This window comes from Macaca nemestrina, chromosome X (assembly GCF_043159975.1).
Source record: "Macaca nemestrina isolate mMacNem1 chromosome X, mMacNem.hap1, whole genome shotgun sequence".
Classification (NCBI taxonomy): Eukaryota; Metazoa; Chordata; class Mammalia; order Primates; family Cercopithecidae; genus Macaca; species Macaca nemestrina.
This window is the reverse complement of record NC_092145.1, coordinates 15907769-15932794: the sequence shown is the minus strand read 5'-3', so window position 1 is coordinate 15932794 and position 25026 is coordinate 15907769. Positions and strand designations below refer to the sequence as shown.

The 25026-nt window shown below is 37.9% G+C and overlaps 1 protein-coding gene across 8 annotated transcripts in view; it reads right to left on the bottom strand.

Annotated features, from left to right (window-relative positions):
• Positions 1-25026, bottom strand: part of LOC105481350 (ATPase phospholipid transporting 11C) — a 216443-nt gene that overhangs the window by 85153 nt on the left and 106264 nt on the right. For all 8 annotated transcript variants that reach the window (XM_071089211.1, XM_024792751.2, XM_071089210.1 and 5 more), the window contains exons 3-7: positions 19872-19961; positions 17083-17163; positions 15085-15192; positions 4323-4451; positions 2101-2204 (exon numbers count right to left, since the gene is read on the bottom strand). In XM_071089211.1, coding sequence (XP_070945312.1) covers positions 2101-2204; positions 4323-4451; positions 15085-15192; positions 17083-17163; positions 19872-19961 — 512 coding nt within the window. The remainder of the gene's footprint in view (positions 1-2100; positions 2205-4322; positions 4452-15084; positions 15193-17082; positions 17164-19871; positions 19962-25026) is intronic.

The window sequence follows — 25026 nt, the reverse complement described above, 5'->3', positions numbered from 1 at the left end:
GTGTTTTCCACATCCAGGTGAAATCCATGTACCAGAAATATGAGAATGAATGAAAATACAAATAATAAAACAGAGATAGATAAAACTGTGAATGAACTACAAAAGCCTATTATATTTCTGGGGAAAAAAAAGTTATGTTGAATTGATAAGGTGTATAACATTTTCATATAATTTTTAAATAACATGATGGGATTATAGGAGCAGAAACAAACGTCGTCAATTGATTTTCAAGTTCTGTTTAACATCATGCAAGCACACAACACCTCTCTCTTTTATAAGGTATATAAATAACGTAACTTCCATCTTGGATCGTGTGAAGAAAGGTTTCTGGTCCTAAAATACAATTTTCAAAACTGCTAGTTCAGTAGTTCTTCCACTTGAGTGTGCATCAGAATCACTGGAGCGGTTATTAAACCACAGATTTCTAGGTCCCATCCCTGGGCTTCTGATTCAGGTTCCCCAGTAATGCTGCTGCTGCTGGTCCTGAAACCACTCTTTAAACCATAGTACTAGTCTTAGACAGTGAACACTTGAGTGCCATCTTGGAAATGTCCAGCCTGTGACTTGTAGTTGATCTCAATATTGAGCTTGACCTAATCACTTAATATAATAGGTGTATGGTAACCTGTATTTCTGCAAAATAAGGTAAAAATACCTAATCCCTTGTTAACATGAGTGTTTTATAAGCTGCATTGTAAACAGCATTTTCCCCAGAAAATAGAAATTACGCATATACACAAAATATGAAGGTTTGCTCATTCATTCATCATATATTAATTGTGCCAGTGCTATACTAAGTGCTAAAGATATACTAATAATCAAAAAAGAAATGCCCCTTGCCCTATAGAAGACAAGTAAATAGGCAATTACGACGCAAGTGCTTACCACTACAGTAACAGAAGTACAAGGTATTCTGAAGGCACACAGCAAGGCATTCAGTCGTCTAAAGAAATTAGGAATAACCTACCCTGTCCTATCATTCTCCTTCATACTTAAAGCAACTGAAAAATATGGGGGCTGTCCTATAAATATGCAAGGGTATAGATACTATTCTCTAGCTCAGGCAGAATAAGTTACTCCATTTTCTGCGATTCCATAGACCTTACACTCACCTCTATTATCACCTTGTATAAGTTTAGCTTTATTACTTTATCTCTTTTGCTCACAGTGAGTCCCTTGAAGGCAGAGAATAGCTGTTACACTTTCTGGCCCTAGTTCCTATCATCAAGGTGGATACAGAAGAGGAAGGGAAAAAGGAAAGAAAAAATGATGAGAAGGAGGGAGGTCATTGTTCTTGAAGTAGAATGAATACTTTGTTTTTCCACTAGTAGGTGTTAGTGTAAACTACTACATCCAACCACTTGGTCGCTCATTATGACTAACAGCATGCATGAACAAGATGGGTAATGGATGCCATCTGCAATGGTAGAATAGGATAAAATTTATTAGCCGACGTGGGGATAAAACCTGTTACGCTACCCTCATTAGTACTATGCTCTAATCAACCAAACTAACCAGTCTTGAAATCAAATGCCAAATTTTTGACAACTCACAATGACTAATAATCAGCAAATCTACTCCAGAGAGCCTAAGTATAGTAAAATAGAGGAAATTACATCATTTTACTCATCCCTTAACTGTTTACTGTGGACAAGAAATAGCCTATTTGCAATCCTTAGTGCATCATGATCATTGTAAGAAAGGATAGAGCCTACTAATTGCATGAAGAGGATATCCTCCTTCTCTCTTTAATGTTAGATGGCATGTAAAAGGATTTGTTTTTTATTAACTCTGGTTACTGTGTCAGTCTGATAGATCAGCTTTACAGGGTAACATAATCTAAAATTTTGATATATGGCCATGTTTACAAGTAATAAAAATAAAAGAAAAATCATAAGATACCTGGGCCCACAATGATTTATCCTGGGCTGATAGTGAACAAGGCTGATTTGATTCATTTTTCTGCCAGAAGGAAGGAATAGCCCATAAAAACACAAATGAGAGTAGGCTGGTAAGTGGTGGGTGTTTCTTTTGCAATACTATTAGCAAAGAGAAGCAGAGCCAAGAAACAGACGTAAAATGAAACCAGGTGATTCTTACTTATAGAGGTCAGGTTGAGGCTGTTCACATTCAATTGCTGCTCGGAGGGTATCAATGGATTCTGCTGTACACAGTGCAATGGTATCACGTACTGCATAATGTATCTAGTTGAAAGCAGAAGAAAAAGTGAAAACCAAAAAAACTGTTTCTTTTCATAATCATACACCCAACTGACTTCAGGAACAAATTTAGTATGTTTTAGTAAGAGGCTTTGGCAGAATAAACAAATATTAACATTTCCCACTAAATAAGTTTTATGGTATTATTATGAAAATATATTACAAATAATTAGAAAGATAACCTGCTGCAAGGGGGGTTTCAAAGACAATTAAATACCTAAAAGCTCTTCTTGACACTGACAGCTGAGAGGATTCTATTCACAACATGCATATAATTAACTGAAACCACGTGAAAAAGTTAATACATTTTTTTTTCCTATTTACGAACTGAGACTTATTATTTTGCTCACTATAGTGTATGGGCAATGGAGATATACACATATGAATTGAACATAACCTTTTTGGTCACAAAAATGCCAAAATTTTGCCAACAGCAAGAAAAAATCATTAATAGTTCCATTACACAAATAGCTTAATTAATGATCTTGAAAATGTTCAATATGGATACATTTTGTACGAGGGGCAGGGAGATGATGTGTCTTGCAATAGTCAGATAATTAGAATATTCTACTAGTGTATATTATGCACTTGATTCATCCAGAACTCAAGGCAGGTGCCAATAAACCCATTTATAAATCATCAAACAAGGGCTAAAGCAGATGCAAAGAGCTCACCACTGAGGCAGAAGAGAAAGGTGTTGTCATCGTCTTGGGGGAATATTAAGGCAATGTCTGAACTACATTTAAAACTAACTCCTGATTTTGAAAACCTCTGTACTTTTTAGCTGATTTGATCAGAACAACTTAACTGAAAAAAGAAACTACCTGAAAGTTTTCTTACTCCAAATAACTTTTTCACTATCAGTAAATCTTTATGTAGATTTCTTGATTTATATCCCTAAATTGTAACTTTGTTTTTGAACAGGTTAAAAGCAGGTCATTACCATGCTTTTGAAATACAGAATTAGTCATCCAATAGGTAAAGGTTCTTTTTTACATACTGAGTCCCAGTCTTCAACTCCAGGTGGAATAAACAAACAGAGGAGCCCTCCAAGGATATAGCCAGCGGTGAATCACTACAGTAACCCTCCTTAAAGGCAGCATAGAGAGGATACATCTTCATGCCCTGTGGAGCTCTGGACCATGGCCAAGAAAACCGACTGTGCCAGAAAGTATATGAGGGAAATAAGTTACCCCCATTTGACCAAATTTACTTTAAGTCACTTATAATTATAAGTGAGTTATAATTTGTTATACGTACATAAAACGTTGCTTTATTACTTACTTATAAAGCAAACATTTTCCAAACTACACCCGTTTTTTTGTTTTTTTTTTTTTTTTGAGATGGGGTCTCGCTCTGTCACCTAGGCTGGAGTGCAGTGGCGTGATCTTGGCTCACGGCAACCTCTGCCTCCCGGGCTCAAGCAATTCTTGTGCCTCAGCCTCCTGAGTAGCTGGGATTACAGGCGCCCACCACCACGCCTGGCTAATTTTTTTGTATTTTTAGTAGAGACAGGGTTTCACCATGTTGGCCAGGTTGGTTTCGAACTCCGAACTCAACTAATCCGACTGCCTCAGCCTCCCAAAGTGCTAGGATTACAAGCGTGAGCCACCGCACCCAGCCCTAAGTTATTTTTAAATAGGAATCAAATTACTCCAGGTTAGGTTTCTTATATCCCAAGAATATACATTTTTAATGAAAATATACAACATTTTAGAAAAAAAATAGATCAAATTGTAAGGTTAGCATACATGAAGGTATTTGTATAGTTACACAGTTTAAGCCTATGATTACTCCCATTTTAAAGAGTCTAAATATTAAATAGGCTGTGTCAATATTAAATTCAAGCAGTGCTATAAAAATTGTGGGAGCTTTTACTTGGGGCTCAGTTTCTCCACACCTAATTTTATCCAACCACCCTTTTATCCAAAGATGAGTGTTTGCTTAGAAGTTAAAAAACAATTATATAACAGCTGTTTTCAAATACAAAACCTAAGAAAAATAAAAATAAGAAAAAATAAAAGATTAGAGGGTGGTGGGAGGCAGTATTGTATCATTAACTATCCTGAGATCAAAATGTTTAGGTAAGGTTTAGTCTGTTACCTTGCAATTGGATTCCCCATCAAGACTGGCTGTAGTGACATAACAGGTTCCATCAGTGGTGCAAGATGATAGAAGAATAAGATCACAGGGAAAGGTTTCATCTGCCTGTACTTCTACTACATCACCAACCTAGAATTGATAAATAAATATAAATATTTTAAATTCCAAACAAAGCATTCATTATACTCATACAAAAGTCAAAACATTAGCAAGAGATTAGCTCTGGGGCTTTGAGAGTATCTCAGCATCCTACAGCATGTGAAAGGTGATGAAAGAATATTACTCAATATTCAGAATCCTCTTTAAAGTCAGAAGGAGTTAGGATGCTTTCAGATTACCTTAGCACTGACCTTTACCTTTAATAAATGATTCTGACACCTTTTGCTCTCTGATATTTCTTGCACAGATGTTTGATAAAACAATGACATTATCACTTCATGAATGAATCAAGAAAATCTACATGTCACAAATTGGGCACTTCATGAACACCGAGCAGCCACACTCCCACTCTGTACCACGCATATTTCAACATACTTTGCCTGCCATGTGATAACAACTGTGTTGTTGGGTGCCAGGTCCTTCTTCAGTGCTCAGAAAATCCCAGTTAATTAGAGAGGCATTGATTTTTCCCATAATATTTGAATTTTTTTTTTCTACAGGTCACTTTCTATGAATTCACCTGCTGTCAGGAGAATCACTTAATACAGCAATAAGAAACAATTTCTTATCAGCAAGTACCCAAAGCTCAAGGAGAGGAAAAACCTGAGAGAATAAATCAGGAATAATTTAATAATGTAGGGTTAAGTAAATCATAACCGTTAAAAGTTTGGACTCTAACCTGACTTCTTGTCCCAGCTCCGCCACTTAACCGTATGACGACCTTAAATAAGTGTCTTAGATGATTGCAACTACCTCAGAGAATTAATGTGAGCATGAAATGATGATACAAGAAAAGTACTGAGCAAAGTGCCTGGCACGTATTAACCACTTCAAAGGTGTTAATTATAATTATTACCAACATCCCGCAACTACTTTACTCCCAACTTATGAATAGTCATAACATTTTTTTGGAAAGATGTAAGAAATCCTCCAGTCTGGTGCTTCCCAAGATTTTCACATCATAGTACATGTTGAAAATTATAAATAATATTTTTGTACAGCACCCTCAGGTAAAGGGAAGAGGCTGCTGGATGCAGAAGATAACCCACTTTAGAAGGGAGTCAATATTTAGCACAGTGACCTAAACACACTGACTGTGAAATGCTAGGTAATACATGCAACACCTGACCCTATTTGCAATATGGTTTGGCAGATAAAGATGAGGATTTCAAGACCTATTCAGGAACAATTTTATTTTCTTTGCCAATCTTAATCACTAGCCAAGATCAACAGCATCAATAATTGAACTAATTTGTAAACAATATTTTGTTTTGTTGGATTGTTCCTTCCTCACTTACATAAACACTTATGTTGCTTACATAAAACCACAATTTATGCTTACATATGCAGAAGGGAGATAACAAACAGAATCCTAACACATCTTACAAGAAGGAAATACCCATTACAGGTTGCAAGATGACTCTCAGGCATTGATAAATAAAACACACAAAGAGAGCATTTTTTTCAACCGTTAGGATGTAGTCGGATATGAAATATAAAGGCCCCTACATCTGCAGTGCAAGCTCAGACTGACAAGATGGGTAGGAGTCAGATCACAAAGGGCTTGGCAGGCCAGCCTAAGGGATTTAGGCCTCACCCTAAAGGTAAAAGGATAGGTACAGGACTTTTAAAGACAAGGAATAACATGATCTAGTTAGACAATGAACTCTAGAGGTCTATTTACCATTTTAAAAGCCACAATAGAACATCACCACTTCCCATTACAAACATTAGGGAAAAAATGGATAATCTAAAAAATAATATGTATTTTTTAGTCCATCAGAGAGTTGAGGTTGCAAAGCAACCAAGTGAACTGAATTTCAAAGGGTAACAAGTGTTTCTGAGGAGAGACAGGACAGATGAACTCTTTCATAACTGACCAAGCATAGAAGGAAGAGATGGCTACCATGAAAGTGGGTAAGAAGAAAACAACTAGATTTTTAACCAATTCTTAAAGACTGGGTGTGAGCTAGTATGACAGTTCAGAATCTCTACAAGCCTGGGAGACAAGAAGAGACCACAACCATTCACCAGCTCTTCTCTAGAGGCTTCTCCTCAGTGTTCATGAGAAAGCATACAGGCAGGAGACCTAAAAGAACCTTTCTCACTGGTACAGGCGTACAGGTGATGACTGACTGCTGTGAAGAAACAGGCACAAAAATAACATGCCAGAATCACGGACCCCTTTCTCATATTAAGCAAACCCCATCTGCATCTAGGAGAAAGGCAGGAAACCTTCCCTGGCATAGTCTCAGGGAAACATCACTACTGTTAGAGGAGAGGTAGAAACAAAAGTGACCTGCTACAGGGGATGGGACCTGCTACAGGGAATGGGACAGGAAACCTATTCATACCAAGAACCTGGCACTGATACAAGGTAGAAGTTCAGTTACTATGGGGGCGGGGGCAGGAATATTGAGAAAGTCTTACCCTAAGGCTTTGGTGCATATGGCCTGCTTAATATTGAGATTGGAACGAGAAAACCAAGAAACCATTCTGTTCCCGCCAAGAGCCTTACACTGAGTAACTGAGTAACAAACAAGAAACAGCAGTCTACCACTGGAGAAAAAGCAAGGTAACGGGGGTGGGGCGGGGGGGGGGCAGAAGGGGGCACCCTCTGTGACTCGGGAGTACAGGATGTGCTGAAAGCAGACAGTAGAACAGGAACACCATCAAAAACTCTCCGGCACACCAGGCCCCACGCAAAGCTCAAGGTAATAAGGTAATGGCGTTCTACCACTTAAGGAATTTGAAGTGGCACACTAAAAACATCAAAAACCAAAGTCAGCCCAACTCTTGACTAGACTGTCTCAACCCCCAACAATAGTGGCCTGACAGAAGAAGCCAGGCCCATTTCAGAACACATATACCACTGACCTCAGTGAATAACATTCTTTTACATACAATGCCCAAAATTCAATTAAAAAATGAAACGTACAAAAACACAAGCAAAAAATGAGCCATCATTGAAAGATAAAGCAGTCCGTGAAACCAGACCCAAAATGTCCAGATTTTATAATTATGAAACAGGGACTTAAAAATAGCTATGACTAAGATGTTAAGGGCCGGGCGCGGTGGCTCAAGCCTGTAATCCCAGCACTTTGGGAGGCCGAGACGGGCGGATCACAAGGTCAGGAGATCGAGACCATCCTGGCTAACACGGTGAAACCCCGTCTCTACTAAAAAATACAAAAACCTAGCCGGGCGAGGTGGCGGGCGTCTGTAGTCCCAGCTACTCGGGAGGCTGAGGCGGGAGAATGGCGTGAACCCGGGAGGCGGAGCTTGCAGTGAGCTGAGATCCGGCCACTGCACTCCAGTCTGGGCGACAAAGCGAGACTCTGTCTCACCAAAAAAAAAAAAAAAAAAAAAAAAAAAAAAAGATGTTAAATGGGTGGGGTGTGGTGGCTCACATCTATATTCCCAGCACTCTAGGAGGCCAAGGTGGGAGGATCGCTTAAGGCCAGGAGTTTGAAACCAGCCTCGGCAACTTAATAGAACCCCATCTCTACAAAAAATGATTATAATAATTAGCCAAGTGTAGTTGCACACCTATAGACCCAACTACTCTGGAGATGGAGGTGGGAGGACTGCCTGAGCCCAGGAGTTCAAGGCTGCAGTAAGCTATGACTGTGCCACTGTACTCCAGCCTGGGCAACAGAGTAAGACCCTATCTCTTAAAAAAAAAAAAAAAAAAAAGAAGAAGATATTAAATGGTATGGTATTTAGTGGAAAAGGTAGACAACATATAACAGTGGATGAAGAATGCTTGCAGAGAGATGGATACTATAAAAAAATGAAAATGTAAAGTTAGAAATGAAAAACATGTTATCAGAGATGAAGATTTCCTTCAACTAGTGGACTGGGTACAACAAAGGAAATAATCACTAATTCTGAAGACAGAGCAAACTAAAATTATCCAAAGTGATATATAAACAGGAGAAAAAGGAGTGTATTTAAAAAAACAACAAATTACTCAAGGGAGAAAATATCAAACAGCATAATAGTCATGTAATTGGAGTACCAAAAGAATAGAGAGAATGAGGCTGAAAAAACATTTCAAAACTTTTTTTTATCCAAAGTTAATCAAAGTCAACAAACAACAGATCCAAGAGAACTTAGAGAAGGATAACTATGACGAAAAAAATGTAGGCATATCATAGTCAAACTGCTGAAAACTGAAAATAGAAAGAAAAATGTGAAAGCATCAATGAAATATTATATACACAAGAACAAGAATAGAAATGAAACAGACTCATTAGAAACTATGCTTACCAGAAGACAATGGAGTAATATATTTAAAGTACTAAAAGAAAAAAAAACCCCACCAATCCATAATTCTATATAGCCGGAAAAATAATTTTTGTAATTGAAGGTAAGATAAAAAACTTTTCCATAGGAACATTCACTTCCAGCAGATTTACACTATAAAATATTACAGAAAGTTCTTCATGGATAAAAAATAAGATACTATATGAAAATTTAAATCTACATAAGGAAATGATAAAAATGTGGGTAAATATGAAATATAGTTCTTATTGCTAATCTTTTAAAAACAGTTTTAGGCCAGGCACAGTGGCTCCCACTCGTAATCCTAGCACTTTGGGAGGCTGAGGTAGGCGGATCACCTGAGGTCAGGGGTTCGAGACCAGCCTGGCCAACATGGCAAAACCCCGTCTCTACTAAAACTACAAAAATTAGCCACACGTGGTGCCACATGCCTGTAATCCCAGCTACTCAGGAGGCTGAGGCAGGAGAATCACTTGAACTCAGGAGGCAGAGCTCGCAGTGAGCCGAGATCGTGCCACTGTACTCCAGCCTGGGTGACAGAGTGAGACTCTGTCTTAAAAAAAAACAAAAAAACAGGTTTTAAAAAGTTAATTACAACCTAGTAATTCTGCTCTAAGTTATATACTCAAAAGAATCAAAGGCAAAAACTCAAACAGATACTTATATACCAATGTTCGCAGCAGCACTAATCAAAATAGTCAAAAGTTCGAAATAACTCAAATGTCCATCAACATATAAATGGATCAACAAACTGTTATATACATATAATGGAATATTATTCACCTTTAAAAGGGAAGAAATTTCTGATACATGCTATAACATGGATCAACTTTGAAAACATTACGCTAAGTGAAAGAAGCCAGACATGAATGGACAAGTATTGTATAACTCCACTTACATAAAGTATTGAGGATAGGCAAATTCATAGAAACAAAATGTATTAATAGAATAGAGGCCACAAGGGGCTGAGGAAGGGGGAAATGGGAAGTTACTGTTTAATTAATAGAGCTTTGTTTGGGATAATGGAAAAGTTCTGGAAATGGATAGTGGTGATGGTTGTACAACATTGTGAATGTACTTACTATAAAAAAAATTGTACACTTAAAAATGGTTAAATGGGGCCTGGCGTGAGCCCAGCACTTTGGGAGGCTGAGGCGGGCGGATCACCTGAAGTCAGGAGTTCGAGACCAGCCTGACCAACATGGAGAAACCCCGTCTCTACTAAAAACACAAAAAAATCAGCCGGGCATGGTGGCACATGCCTGTAATCCCAGCTACTTGGGAGGCTGAGGCAGGAGAATCACTTGAACCCAGTAGGCGAAGGCTGCAGTGAGCCAAGATCGCGCCATTGTACTCCAGCCTGGGCAACAAGAGCAAAACTCCGTCTCAAAAAAAGAAAAAAAAAAAAAAAAAAAGTTAAATGGTAAAGTTTATTTTATATATTTTATTACCAAAAAAGACAACTCACAGGCAAAAATAGTAACATATTGTGGGCTTTATAATATGTAAAAGTAAAACGTATGACAACAATAACACAAAGGGTATGAATGAGGAAATGAAAATATGCTCTCTGAATACAATGGAATTAAATTAGAAACCATAACAAAAAGGTATCTAGGCCAGGCACAGTGGCTCACGCCTATAATCCCGGCACTTTGGGAGGCCGGGGTGGGTGGATCACCTGGGGAGTTCGACACCAGCCTGACCAACGTGGTAAAACCTCATCTCTAACAACAATACAAAATTAGTCAGGCATGGGGGCGCATGCCTGTAATCCCAGCTACTTGGGAGGCTGAGGCAGGAGAATCGCTTGAATCCGGTAGGCGGAGGTTGCAGTGAGCCAAGACTGTGGCACTGCACTCCAGCCTGGGTGACAAAAGCGAAACTCCATCTCAAAAAAAAAAATAATAACTAGAAAATTCCCAAATATTTAGAAATTACATAACAAACTTCTAAATAACCCATGAACCGAGGAAGAATTAGAGAGAAATTAGAAAATATTAAACTAAATGAAAATGTAAACATAATATATCCAAATTTGTAGGCTGTTGCTAAAGCAACACTTGGAGGAAAATTTACAGCATTAAACATTTATATTAGCAAAGATGTTCAAATAAACTCCTTTAACTAAATCTAACCTAACACCTCATTTTTACCCAAGGAGCTGCTTCTTTACCTCTTAGCATTGTTCCTCACTCTCTGCCCCAAGCCGTACGTTTTCACACTCTGCCTCTCTAAATTTTACAATCTATTTCATGCCCATCTCATGTGAGAAAACTGTTTTCATTCCCGTTTTCTAAATTCAGAGTATTTTTTTTTCAGAAGCACTCACTGGGTTCTGACCAGTTACCGTCTTGTATTTTTATTCTTTTAGCATTATGTGGCATGACTACTAAGTTAAACTATAAAACTTCTTGAGAGCATGAACCATCTCTTTTCATTCTTTGTAACCCTTCTAGAACTCAGCACAATATTTCAATACATCTTGGTTGATTCATTGGTTGAAGTACTAGAGCATAACTTTCATTTCTATTTGGCACTAAAGCATAACATACGATTGAGAGGTGTCTTACTACGTCTAGTTTCCGGTATTTACGCCAAAAAATACTCCTTCCATTAAAAATAATAGTGGCTTTACACTGGAATTCCTCAAGTCCTGTTACTAAGTCTCATTCTCTATGCCGTATGACATTCCATCCAGTCTCATGGCATCATATGGTATGTACAGACTGATGACACCCAAATTTCTACTTCTATTTAAAGCATCTCCTCTGAGCTCCAGGACTGACAACTCCAACTGTATGTCTAATAGGTTTCTCAAACTTAACATAGCCAAAAGTGAATCCCTGATTTCTCTTCACTCCCACCTCTGTCCCTAAATCTGTTTTTCTCCTAGGCTTTCCCATCTTATTTAAAAGCACCAGCATTTTCTTTAATAGCACTATCTAATTCACTCAGTCGCTCAGGCCAAAACCAGGAAGGCTATCTTAATTATTCTTTTTTTTGTTGTTTTTCTGTTTCTCTCACCCACTACATCCAATAAATCACTAATTCTGATGATTCTACCTCCAAAAAATATCCTGAATATATCCATTTCCCTTAAAATCTAAACAGGTAGTAGAGAGTTATGGTTAAGAGTATGGACTCTACACCTAGGCTTGCTTTAATTCAAATCTCAGCTTTCCAACTTACTAGTAGTGGGCAAGTTCCTTAACCTCCTTATGCCTCGGTTTCATTATTTGTAAAGAGAGGATAATAAAAATACCTACTTCATATGGCTGTTGTTGAGGGGGTTAAATGAGGTAATAGAATGTAAAAAAGATTGCCTGATATATACTACATACTATATAAATGGTGATTACTATTTTTATTATTGTTATCAATACTACTATCATCCTAATATAAGCCCTTATCATTTTTTGCCTAAGCTATATCTCTCTGATTGCACATTTGCCCATGCTTTCATTTTGCCTCTCTCCAGTTTTATTTTAAAAAATCATCAAGTCACTCTCCGGCTTTAACACTTCAAAGACTCCCCACCACACTGAGGATGCAGACCAAGTCTCTCTCTTGCTCAAAAGGAGTCTCAACAAACTCTTTCCCCCTACTCCCCAGCCAAGCAATCTGCTATTTAGAGACTGCTGGCTAATAAGCATCTCTTCCCACACACTTACACTCCAGAAACAGCTACATCAAATAGCATCTCACACAATAATTTAATCACAATAGTTTCACATTTATTTAATCAAGATTATACCTGGTTGAGTTCAGCCTCAAGGCAAAGAAGCTTGGTGGCGGGAAAGTGAAAAATGGGGGCCTTTGTAAAGGGGGGTGGGGTGGAATGTCAACAAAATCAGAAAGAGGAAATGAGAGAAAGGGAGAGATGTAGGAGGACTTTGCCTGCTTTGCAATTTTACGTAATGTACTGGGAACAACAGACTGGATGCTATGAATCATTTAGGCAGCCTTTTGTTTTTGTTTTTGTTTTTGTTTTTTGAGACAGGGTCTCACTCTGTCACCCAGGCTGGAGTGCAGTGGCTCGATCTTGGCTCACAGCAGCCTCAACTTTTTGGGCTCAGGTGATCCTCTCACCTCAGCCTCCCAAGTGGCTGGGACTGCTTGGCTAATTATGTTGCAGAGACAGGGTTTCGCCATGTTGCCCAGGATGGATTCCAACTCCTAGACTCAAGTGATCAACCCAACTTGGCCTCCCAAAGTGCTGGGATTACAGGCATGAGCCACTGTACTCAGTCTGCCTTTGGTTCTTATGCTGATCAATAATGCTGAGTTTCTACAACTGTTTCGAAAACTTCACATCTTAACCTAACCTAGTTCAGCACAAGTTCCCCCTTGACCAGGATGTAGAGAATAGAGAAAAGAAAAAGTAGAAAAAGGAAGACATTCTATGTGAAACACTGGTGACCCTCCCACTCTGTAGTATTCCTCCCATCATTACTGTAAGAAGATGTGAGGAAACAACTATTGTTGGGCATATGGAGAACTCTTAAAATTCAATAAGAAAACAACCTGCTTAAAAAATGGGCAAAAACTAAGCAGCATCTCACCAACGAAGATATACAGATTGCAAAGAACCATATGAAAAGAAAGTCTGTATCACATGTTATCAGTGAAATGCTAATTAAGACAAAAGTGAGATAGTACTACACGCCTGTTAAAATGGCCAACATACAAAGCACTGACAACATCAAAACCCAGTCAGGATGTGGAACAACAAGAACTCCCATTCATTGTTGGTGGGAATGCAAAATGATACAGCTACTTTGGACGATAGTTTGGCAGTTTCTTACAAAATGAAACATACTCTTACCATACAATTCAGCACTTCTTTGTATTTATTCAGATGAATTGAAAATGTATGTCCACATAAAAACCTGCACACAAATGTTTATAGCAGTTTTACTCATAATTGCCAAAACTTGGAGGCAACTAAAATGCCCTTCAGTAGGTGAATGGATAAACTATGGTATATCCAGAAAATGAAATATTATTCATCACTAGAAACAAATGAGCTATCAAGCCATGGAAAAAGACATGGAAGAAACTTGAAAGCGTATTACGAAGTGAAAGAAGCCAATCTGAAAAGGCTGTATGATTCTAAATATGTGACATCCTAGGAAAGGCAAAACTATAGAGACAGCAAAAAGATTACTGGTTACCATGGGTTGGGGGGAATAAGGAATGAACAGGAAGAGAACAGAGGATTTTTAGGGCAGTGAAACTATCCTGGTATGATACTACTATGGATACATATGTACATGTATACAAATGTAGGATATGTGGATATGTATCCTATATCTGACAAAACCCACAGAATGTACAACACCAAGAGTGACTCCTAATATAATCTATGGACTCTGGGTGATAGTGTGCTAAAATAGGTTCACTGATTGTAACAATTCTGGTGTGGGATGTTGACAGCCAGAGAAAATGTGTTTGGGGACAGTGGGTTTATGGGTACTCTCTGTATTTCCTACTCAATTTTCCTGTGAACCTAAAACTGCTCTAAAAATATAATTTTTTCATTTAAAAAATCTAATGAGAACCAAAAAATTAGTGTTTGACAAGTCAAAAATGTTATTTGACAGGGGTCTTACTGGGTAAATAAAAAATAATGATTAACTGGAATAAATAATTGCCTGAGACTGTCAAAAAAAAACTACTACTACCTTGGAAGTCTCATATGTTGCTGATGGGAATACAAAATGTTACAGGCACTGTGGAAAATAGTTTAGTGGTTCATTAAAAAGTTAAACATGTAATTACAATATGACCCAGCAATTTTCCTCCTAGGTATATACCTCAAAGAATTAAAAACAGGTGTTCAAACAAAAACTGTAATTCAATGTTCATAGCAATTCATAATACCCAAAAGGTAGAAACAACCCAAATGTTCATTAGCTGATGAATCAACAAAATGAAATGTTATTCAGTCATCAAAAGGAATGAAATGCTGCTATATACTATAATGCAGATGAACCCCCAAAAAAAACATTCTGAGTGAAAGAAGCTAGACAAAAAGGACACATAGTATATAATTGCATTTATGTGAAACATTCAAAATACATACATCCATAGGGACAGAAAGAAGGTTAGTATTGCCAGGGCCTGGGAGGAGGGAGAAATGTGGAGTGTCCGCTTATGGGTATAGGGTTTCCTTTTTAGGGGATGAAAATGTTCTGGAACTAGATAGAGTTAACAGTTGCACAACATTATGAAGTACTAAATGACACTAAATTATACACTTTTAAAAGGTGTATTTTTACCATTAAAAAAGGAGTGGAATAAGAAAAACTACCTTGATTTTTTCACTTTCTTTTCTCACTCGCTTTGCATTTTCAATAATGTAAACAGTGCTTTTGTTGACTTCATTGTCAGCTCTATGTCTCAGCCAATCTTCATATCCCTGAAACATAAAAATAACTATATAATCGAGTTCAGATGAAATAACGCTGTTAATAAATTTATATATCCTCCCATGAGTCAACACCAAATATTTATAATTATAGCATTAATTTAAACTCAGAATGCTAGAGACAATGCTACGCATTTTAATAGCAAATCTGAGATACATTTTCAAAATACTCCTTAGATAAATAGCTTTATTGTGTTACAAGTATTCTCCATTCTTTAAACATTAATGAAAACACAAGCACTGGAGACTTACTGTTTTTCATGTGTGAAAGGCTATGATTTATTTTAATTGTACTCTTATTTGAGTTAATGTTAATTCTCCCTACTTTTTAATTTGAATAAAAGATTGTCCTGAGTTTGTATTTTCTTATAGCCATAATCACTTACATATAATCTTTTGTATATGCTGTAGTAAACTGTTCGAGTAATCATCTCCGAGGGAATATTTTAATTATTTCTCACCCACAGAGAATAGAAAAGGCAAGCTAGGATTGTTTTAGCAGAGAAGCTATGATAAGTTTTAGAGATCAACAGCTAAACTTTTCAACTGACTTGGTGATAAAAGAAAATATAAATTGGTATTCATCTTTTACAGTTAAAAGTAATCAGAGAAAGATTAAATGGCTCATTTTACTTTGGACTTTTCACCTAAAGTAGATTTAAGCCAAAAGATTAAAGAAGGAGGATGCTCATGAATGTTTGAGCATGACCTCCTCTCCTTTTTTATATACCTTTGCCTTTTTTCGTTGTAATAATGTCTGTACCTTTTCAAATACAACTGTTTGAAAAATCTCTTCATCGCCTCCCCCCACTTTTTTCCCCTCAGGTGCTATATCCATTCTTCTTCTGTCCTCTTTATGACAATGCTAGGCTATCACTTTATAGAGTACATTTTGTGATACTGGTGAAGAAATAAAGGCCCTAACATGAACCAGTATTGGGAGTGGAATGAATCAGTAAAAAAGCCTTTGAAAACCACACATGCTATTCTTGGAACCAGCAATTTTATGATGTTAAAGAAAATAATCCTACCAGTCTAAGGAAAAGAACATTCCAAAAGTCTTTATTTTGCAACTGAACACTTGATAAAATATTCTTGTAGTTCCTGGTAGGCAAGATGTAAGACCAGATAACCCCACGAGGAAAGGTAATCTTGTTCCCAATACTGCTAAGAAGACCTTTGCTTTGCAAGCTTCTTTGGTATCCTTTTAAAAAGTACTTTGTTAAGTATCATCTAAAAGTATGTTTGTAAATAGTCAGATGCTGTGGACTGACACAAAACATGCTTAACATTGTTAACCTACCCTTTCACCTCCAATTTCCTGTTTCCATTTTCATCTGGAATTTTTCAAACATACTAGCATACAAAATGTTCAAAATACTTCAAAGACATCCATATCACAATCTGTGGCAGTCTATCAGCTCTGACAAAAAACAGGAAATGTCCCCTCTACCTACTACCCCCTGAAGCGGTATAAGGAAAAAACAAGAAAATTAAAGTATTCTTCCCTTAAGTTCTCGCTACAGTCATAAACAATTTTAAAAATCCATAAAAATGGGAGTTTTTCCACACAGACATACCACACTGAAACAATTAATGTACATCAAAAATCTACCTCCTATTTCCTGACTGGGCTGTACCTTTTACCTGCTCTTTCTTTAATGTTTACACCCACACACACAGATACTGAAGAGGAAACAAGGAAATACATGAAGGATGTGCCTTACTATCATTTTAATAGGTTTTCAAGAGGAACCAAATATAAAATAGATCCATAAAGGATACTACCCACTGTATATAAATATGAAAAAGAGCCTTTGATAATGCAATTCCAACAAGCCTGGACTGAAATGCAGGTGTAAGTGTAAATAAGAAATTTACCTGCTTGATGGCTGTAACAGTTATAACAAAGAAAAGTGGAAGTCCACTGGTAACTGGGCTAGTTGGTGTGTCTACTGTGACCTAGGTAAACAAATTAAATTGAAAGTAAAATGAAAATTTGTCATTAACTCATATGCAGCACTTACATGCTGCAAACATTTCAAACAGAAACATAGATAAAACACATTCCAGTAGTAGGGTAAATATTAATTTTCATTAAAACAAAAGCAAACTACATGGCAGTTAGTTTAAGAAATACTCCTAAATTCAAGCATAGTTTTTATCCCAGCTTGGATTAACCCCTTTATTGAAATATATCCATTCACTTACCACCTATTTGCTGAGCACCATTCTGTCAGCCCTTGTGCTATTATCAGCCAAGCTCTAAAGATATTGCTTTAAACAAGATGGAGACAAGTCCCTGCATTCATGTAGCTGGCAGCTTATAGGAAAAAATCGGACAGTAAAACAAGTGTGTAGATTCTGAGGTCTGAAGGGCAAACAGGAGTTAACTAGACGAAAGGTAGTTTTCTAGGCACAGTGAACAGTATATGCAGGTCTCTAGAAAATAAAGGAAGCCAGTGGCAAGAGGGAGTGTGGTGCGAGATGGGGCTGGAAAGGGAGGCAGGAGCCAGACTGTGCAGGGCCCTCTAGGCCAAAGTAAGCTGTTCATTCTTTATCCCACAAATAGCAGGAAATCCTTGAAAGTTTTAAGCAAGGAAAGGTCACATGAACAGAAGTGCATTTTGAAAAGATCATTCTCACTGCTCTGTGGAAGATAAATTAGATAGGGAACAAGAGTGAAGGCAGGGAGTCTATTTAGGAGGCTATTGCTGTAATCTAGGTGAAAGATGATGGCTTGGACTAGAGTGTTAGCGGCAGGCATGGAAAAAAGTTCTATAAATATTTAGGAGGCAAAAATGGCAACAGATAGAAGTGCTTATTAAAGATGTCTTCCAAGTATCAGGTTAGCATGTCTAGGTGGATGTTGTCATTCACTGAGACAGGAAATACTGAAAGAGAACTAGATTTAAGGAGGATGATCTTGAGTTCAATCTGCCCTCCCAACTCGTTGACTCTCATCTCCAACCCTCAACCAGGCCTGCCTCTATCATACACCCTGTGTTGTAGATACAACATATACTTCCATGTATGCAACGCTTCTACATGGCTCTGTGACTTTAGGCAATCTCTTCCCTATCCTTGAAATACCAGTTCAGCATTCTCCACCAGGTAAACCCCTTCTAATCCTTAAAGGCTCCGTTCAGATAGCATCTATTCTCTGAAGCCTTCTCAAATTCCTCTTGGGTAGAAAAAAATGATAACTTACACTGTATACACAAAGCATTCTGTTCATGCTTCCTGAATGGCTTTACTACATTAAGTGAATATATGACTGTTAATGTGACTGGTCTTCTCAGCTATAGCATAAATTCCTTTTTTTTTTTTTTTTTTTTTTTTTTTTTTTTGAGACGGAGTCTCACGCTGTTGCCCAGGCTGGAGTGCAGTGGCGCGATCTCGGCTCACTGCAAGCTCCGCCTCCCGGGTTCACGCCATTCTCCTGCCTCAGCCTCCTGAGTAGCTGGGACCACAGGCGCCCGCCACCGCGCCCGGCTAATTTTTTTTGTATTTTTAGTAGAGACGGGGTTTCACTGTGGTCTCGATCTCCTGACCTTGTGATCCGCCCGCCTCGGCCTCCCAAAGTGCTGGGATTACAGGCTTGAGCCACCGCGCCCGGCCTAGCATAAATTCCTTAAGAGGATAAAAGCTGTATCTTGATCTTCATTGTACCTGCTACCATTTTTGTTATCTGTCCTACTGCACAGCACACAGTAGGTGGATGAGTGGTATACGTTTGCTGAACTCAAATGAAATGCGCTGCCCACCAAGTAGAATGATTCTTTCAAGCGGAATCCTCTAGGTAGTTTATTCTGTATCTGTAAGACATCTGACTATGGATCCAGAGGAGCTCCTTTTCAAATCTTCCATCATTCAGGATTAAAATAGGCTCTTGCCCATATTATATCCCAGATTGATTTTAAGTAGCAAGGCTAAATTCAATTACAGTACCATTTACTCAAAGCCTCAAAGTGGGTAAACAGAAGCACTTAGCATCAACAGGGAATTTGAGCAATTTCAATGGGATTTTCCTGCTTCATTTAAAAAATGAAATGAGAAAAAAAGTACCTTTAATGTAGTAAAACTATCAGGGGTAATTATGGCGACGAAAAGATTTTAATAGCTTACAGATTTAAAGATGGAAGATGCAATTTAAACTGTCTAAAATTTAAAACACAAAACAGTAGAAAGAATACAGAGAAGCAGATTGATCTAACTAGGCTCTCACCCTTAAAGTGAGTAAATGAATGAGGGAGAGCAAAAATGGTAATCAGGAAGATGAGTGAGAAGTTTCCAATTAGGCTGAAACTGGTATATAACAAAATAAAACTATTAGTTTGAACTATTTTCAATTTTGATATATTCCATTTCATTTAATAGTACATAATACACGTCATCCTAGGATGAGCAAAGATATGATATCCATAAAATTTCAAAGAAAGTAACAATGAAATAAAATCTCAACAGGTTTTCTAGTAAAAATGCAACTTTAGAAATTTATAAAATGATAATCTTTAAATATTACGTTTCTGCTTTAAGAAGTCATATTATAATAAACTCTGGAATGTCTTTCTTTAATTACATGGCATTTTAAGGTTAGAAATAGACTGAAAATTTGTTTAAAGCAATCAAGTTTCTAAAAGTTAAGTGGCTGTTTAAGGAGCTCTTACCTGTACAAGGAAAATTATGAGAAAATAAAAATTTGCAATTCTTCTAAACTGTTCAAACAGATTCTTTGGGAGAAAATTCCAAAGTGTATACTGTAAGGGAGGAAGAAAAAAGAACACTATTATGAAAGAAACTTGAAAAATCTTAATAGTAATGACTGATTTTGAGTCCACATTATCATATAAAGTGATATTTAGTATGTCCAACATTTTGAAATCCAAATCTCACACATATACATAAGAATATATTTAGAGACATTTTCCCAACACTCAGCACAGTGCCTGGTACAAGGCAGACAATAAATTATTTGGATGGCCAGGCACAGTGGCTCACACCTGTAATTTCAGCACTTCAGGAGGCCAAGGCAGGCAGATCACCTGAGGTTAGGAGGTCAAGACCAGCCTGGCCAACATGGTGAAACCCCGTCTCTACTAAAAATACAAAAATCAATCAGATGTGGTGGTGCACACTGTAATCCCAGCTACTTGGGCGGCTGAGACAGAAGAATCACTTAAACCTGGGAGATGGAGGTTGCAGTTAGCTGAGATCTCACTACTGCACTCCAGCCTAGGCAAGAGAGCAAGAACAAGACTCTGTCTCAAAAAAAAAAAAAAAAAAGCCTGGGCAACATTGTGAAACCCCACCTCTACTAAAAATACAACCTTAGCTGGACATGGTGGTGCATGCCTGTAGTCACAGCTACTTGAGAGGCTGAGGCACGAGAATCACTTGAACCCAGGAGGCGGAGGATGCAGTGAGCTGAGATGGTACCACTGCACTCCAGCCTGGGCGACAAAGCAAGACCCTGACTCAAAAATAAATAAATAATAAATAAATAATTTGGAGGAATGAATGAACACATTAATTTCTGGCTCAGCTAACCTCTGGAGTCTTGATGATCATAACAGATACCCCTGTGAATCATTCTGTCCCCTAAGAGTACCTCCAATTTCCATGACAGCTGGGAAGGTGTATACACAACCCTGGGCCATGGAGGGCTTTCATTTTAATCAACAACATACCACTCTGGCCTGGGCTTTGGTAATTGGTAATAGGTAAAAGTTTCATGCTAAATTGCACATGGTCAGAAGACAAGAACTCTTAGGCCAACTGTCAACCGCAGAACTCTTAGGCCAACTGTCAACCATACTTTGTCCCTGAAACCTTAGGGTCAAGGACTGAATCATTTAAAAGTGACCAAAAAATGTTGAATTTTTCAGATGACCTAGTAAGACCAGAAACTAGAAAGAAAGAAATGTTTCTTAACCTAAAAAGCTAAATTTATATTTGAGAGTTCTGCGGTTGACAGTTGGCCTAAGAGTTCTCGTCTTCTGACCTTGTGCAATTTAGCATGAAACTTTTACCTATTACCAATTACCAAAGCCCATCCCAATTATCTGTATAATATGTGAGAACATATCCTTTAATAAGAGGTGACTGAAAAGCCAAGCTGTAGAGCACGACTTAATATACGGGAATTTACTAACCTTTCAGTTTAAAAAGGCTTATAGGCTCAAAATTTAGGGAATCCTCCGAGAAAAAAGACAAAAAGAGGCAAGTATATTCAGTAGAACAGCTGCATTACAACCAATAACCAACTTAGAAAATGTTCTACCTTGGAGTCCAAGAAGTATGTTAGGGAAGATAATTTTAAAATAAATGCAGAATTGTGCATGGATGTACATCACTTGGGAGAAGGAAGTCCACGCTTTTTATGAGATTCCCAAGGTAGCTTGTGACCAAAAACAGAAGTCAGTCAAAACCACTGATCCAGTCACTTTGAAGCTGACATAGGTCAGACCAGCATTTTTAACTATCCCAATTATTTAAAATGAACTTTCTAAAACAATAAGCTAAACTCCAACAATAGGCTAATGGCTGAGCTTCTGGTATGTTACCCTTCTGTTCCCAAATGAAAGAGATTTTAATTAATCAAATAAGCATTACAGACAGAGTCATCTGTAAAAGGTGATATAAACACATCAAAAGGGAATACTTTTGTTGTTGTCGTTTTTAAGTCCCAACTGTTAGTTTACCACTGTTTTATTAAATGAACTGCTTCCTTGAGGAATTCTGATTATTCCCTTCATAGGAAATGACTGCCCTCTTCTCTCTTTCATCAAGTCATGAGCTATTATGAGATCAGGGAGCATGTCATAAGTCGCCTTACCACAGGTGCCTAGAACGATAGCTAGACGATAATTTAGCACACAAAAGGTATACAAGAAATCTTTATTAAAACTTGTGCCCTAGCCATTTACTCTACTGGTTTACCTAAAAGGTAAACTTAGTTTCTAGTACATCTTTTTTACTATAATACAAATGTAAGATTTTAATGCAGACCAAGAGAAGTCTACTTTTTAGAGTTTTCTAACTAAAAGTGAAATTGAGTTATAGCCATATACATCAAGTTATTCAAATTAACTTGTTTATCTAAAAAGTAGACTCTCCAGCTTGGTCAGTTGCTACAAAAAAAAAAAACAATGTTATCTCAAGCATGACCTCCATGGCAAAAAAAAAAAAAAGTTAATCACAAGAAGAAAATGTGTATAGCAGTTTTTTAGACACAATGATGAGAATTCAGTTTTTGTTACAAGTTAGTTCTTGCTTGGAGATGTCAGTAAACACTATTTTATTTATTTATTTATTTATTGAAACAGAGTCTCACACTGTCACACAAGCTGGAGTGCAGTAGCGTGTTCCCAGCTCACTGCAGCCTCTGCCTCCCAGGCTCAAGCAATCTTCCCGCCTCAGCCTCCTGAGTAGCTAGGACTACAGGCATACACCACCATGCCTGGCTAATTTTTGTTGTTGCTGTTTGTTTGTTTGTTTGTTTGGAGACAGAGCCTCACTCTGTCACCCAGGCTGGAGTGCAGTGGTGTGAACTCAGCTCATTGCAACCTCCCCCTCCCAGGTTCAAGCGATTCTCCTGCCTCAGCCTCTCGAGTAGCTGGAATTACAGGTGCGTGCCACCACACCTGGCTAATTTTTATATTTTTAGTAGAGACGGGGTTTCACCATGTTGGTCAGGCTGGTCTTAAACTCCTGAGCTCAGGCAATCTGCCCGCCTCGGCCTCCCAAAAGTGCTGGGATTACAGGCATGAACCACCGCGCCCAGCCAATTCTTGTATTTTTTGTAGATACGGGGTTTTCCTTTGAACCATCTCCCAGGCTGGTCTCGAACTTCACCCGCCTCAGCCTTCCGAAGTGCTGGGTTTACAGGTGTGAGCCACTGCACCGGGCCTCTTTTATACTATCTTTAAGTGCAACTATAAACTTAAAAAGCAGCCCAGACATTTAGAACATGTTTAAAACTACTTATACAGAAAACACCAGCTTTGGGCTGGGCATGACGACTCACGCCTGTAATTCCAGCTACTTGGGAGGCTGAGGCAGGAGAATCACTTGAACCCATGAGGCAGAGGTTGCAGTGAGCCGAGATCGCGAGCCACTGCATTCCAGTCTCGGTGACAGAGAGACTCTGTCTCAAAAACAAACAAACAAACAACGCCAGCTATCCCAGTACATACAATGCATTTTATATATGCTTTGTAGTGGATTAAATAATCTATACACAAGTGTGGTCACTAAAGATGAAATTAAGTGAAAAAGTTGTGGGTCACTGCCTCAAATATGTATCATCTAATTTAACTTGAAACTAAAACCTTATAAACTTACTAAGCAAATTTCCCAAAGGAGGAAAGTTGAAGAGAATCTCAGCTTTGAGAGTCAACTATTTCATTTAAGCAAAAGGAGGCTTTAGAACTTTACTTGTTTTTACCAGTTGTTTTAGCCAAGATTTCCAATTTATCATTAAAAATGCCGATGATTTAGCATTAAAAATGCTGATGAGGAACTTAAGACTCCAAATAACTTTTAATGTGTCTGAATAGCAGAAAAAAAGAAAGAGAAAAGGGTAAAAATAAAGTAGCAGATATTTAAGGTAATAGTAAAGTTAGCAGTCAACTGCCCGAAGAAAACTTAGGAAAAACTCTTCTGGACATTAGCCTAGGCAAGTAATTGATAACGAAGACAAAAAAGCAAATGCCCAAAAACCAAAAATAAACAAATTAAAAAGCTGCACAGCAAAAGAAATAATCAACAGAGTAAACAGACAATCTATAGAACGGGAGAAAATATTTGCGAATTATGATTCTGGCAAAGGACTAATATCCAGAATCTATAAGGAACTCAAACAGTAAGAAAAAAAAAAAAAAATCAACTCCATTAAAAGCTGGGCAAAGGGCAGGGTGCAGTGACTCACTTCTGTAATCCCAGCACTTTCAGAGGCTGAGGCAGGGGGATTACTTGAGGCCAGGAGTTTGTGACCAGCCTGGCCAACATGGTGAAACCCCGTCTCTACTAAAAATACAAAACAAAAAAAATTAATTTCTAAAAAAAATCTTAAAAATTTTTAAAGGAAAAAGAAACACACAACAGATAAATATGATGGAAACTAAAGATCCTAAAATTTACAGCAGAGTACAACCAATGCTCCTTTTGCTAAAGAAGGAAATTTCCAAGTTTTGCACCAGCTACAAAATTCTGGTGATTTCCAAAATCCCTGCAGAGCACATTAAAGTTTGTGAGGCTGTAGAGGCCAAATTTTTCTAAAGAAAGTATTTGTGATCCCAGGAGATTAAAAAAAAAAAAAAAAGCATTAGGCCGGGCGCGGTGGCTCACGCCTGTAATCCCAGCACTTTGGGAGGCCAAGGCAGGTGGATCACGAGGTCAAGAGATCGAGACCATCCTGGCTAACATGGTGAAACCCTGTGTCTACTAAAAATACAAAACATTAGCCAGGCATGGTGGCGGGCACCTGTAGTCCCAGCTACTCAGGAGGCTGAGGCAGGAAAATGGCGTGAGCCCGGGAGGCGGAGCTTGCAGTGAGCCAAAATCGTGCCACTGCACTCCAGCCTGGGTGACAGAGCAAGACTCTGTCTAAAAAAATTTTTAAAAATAAAAATTAAAAAAGCATTAATTTTATAAGCAAATAAAATTTAAAGTAGGTCAAAATGTTTGTCTTCAGTGTTCCCTGCCTTAACGTTTATAATGTCACATTACTAATGGTATTTGTAAATAAAAGCAGCGTCCAATTAAGATAGTTATTTTTATGACTGAAGGGTGGAGAAAGAAAATCAACACTTGCTACAAAGT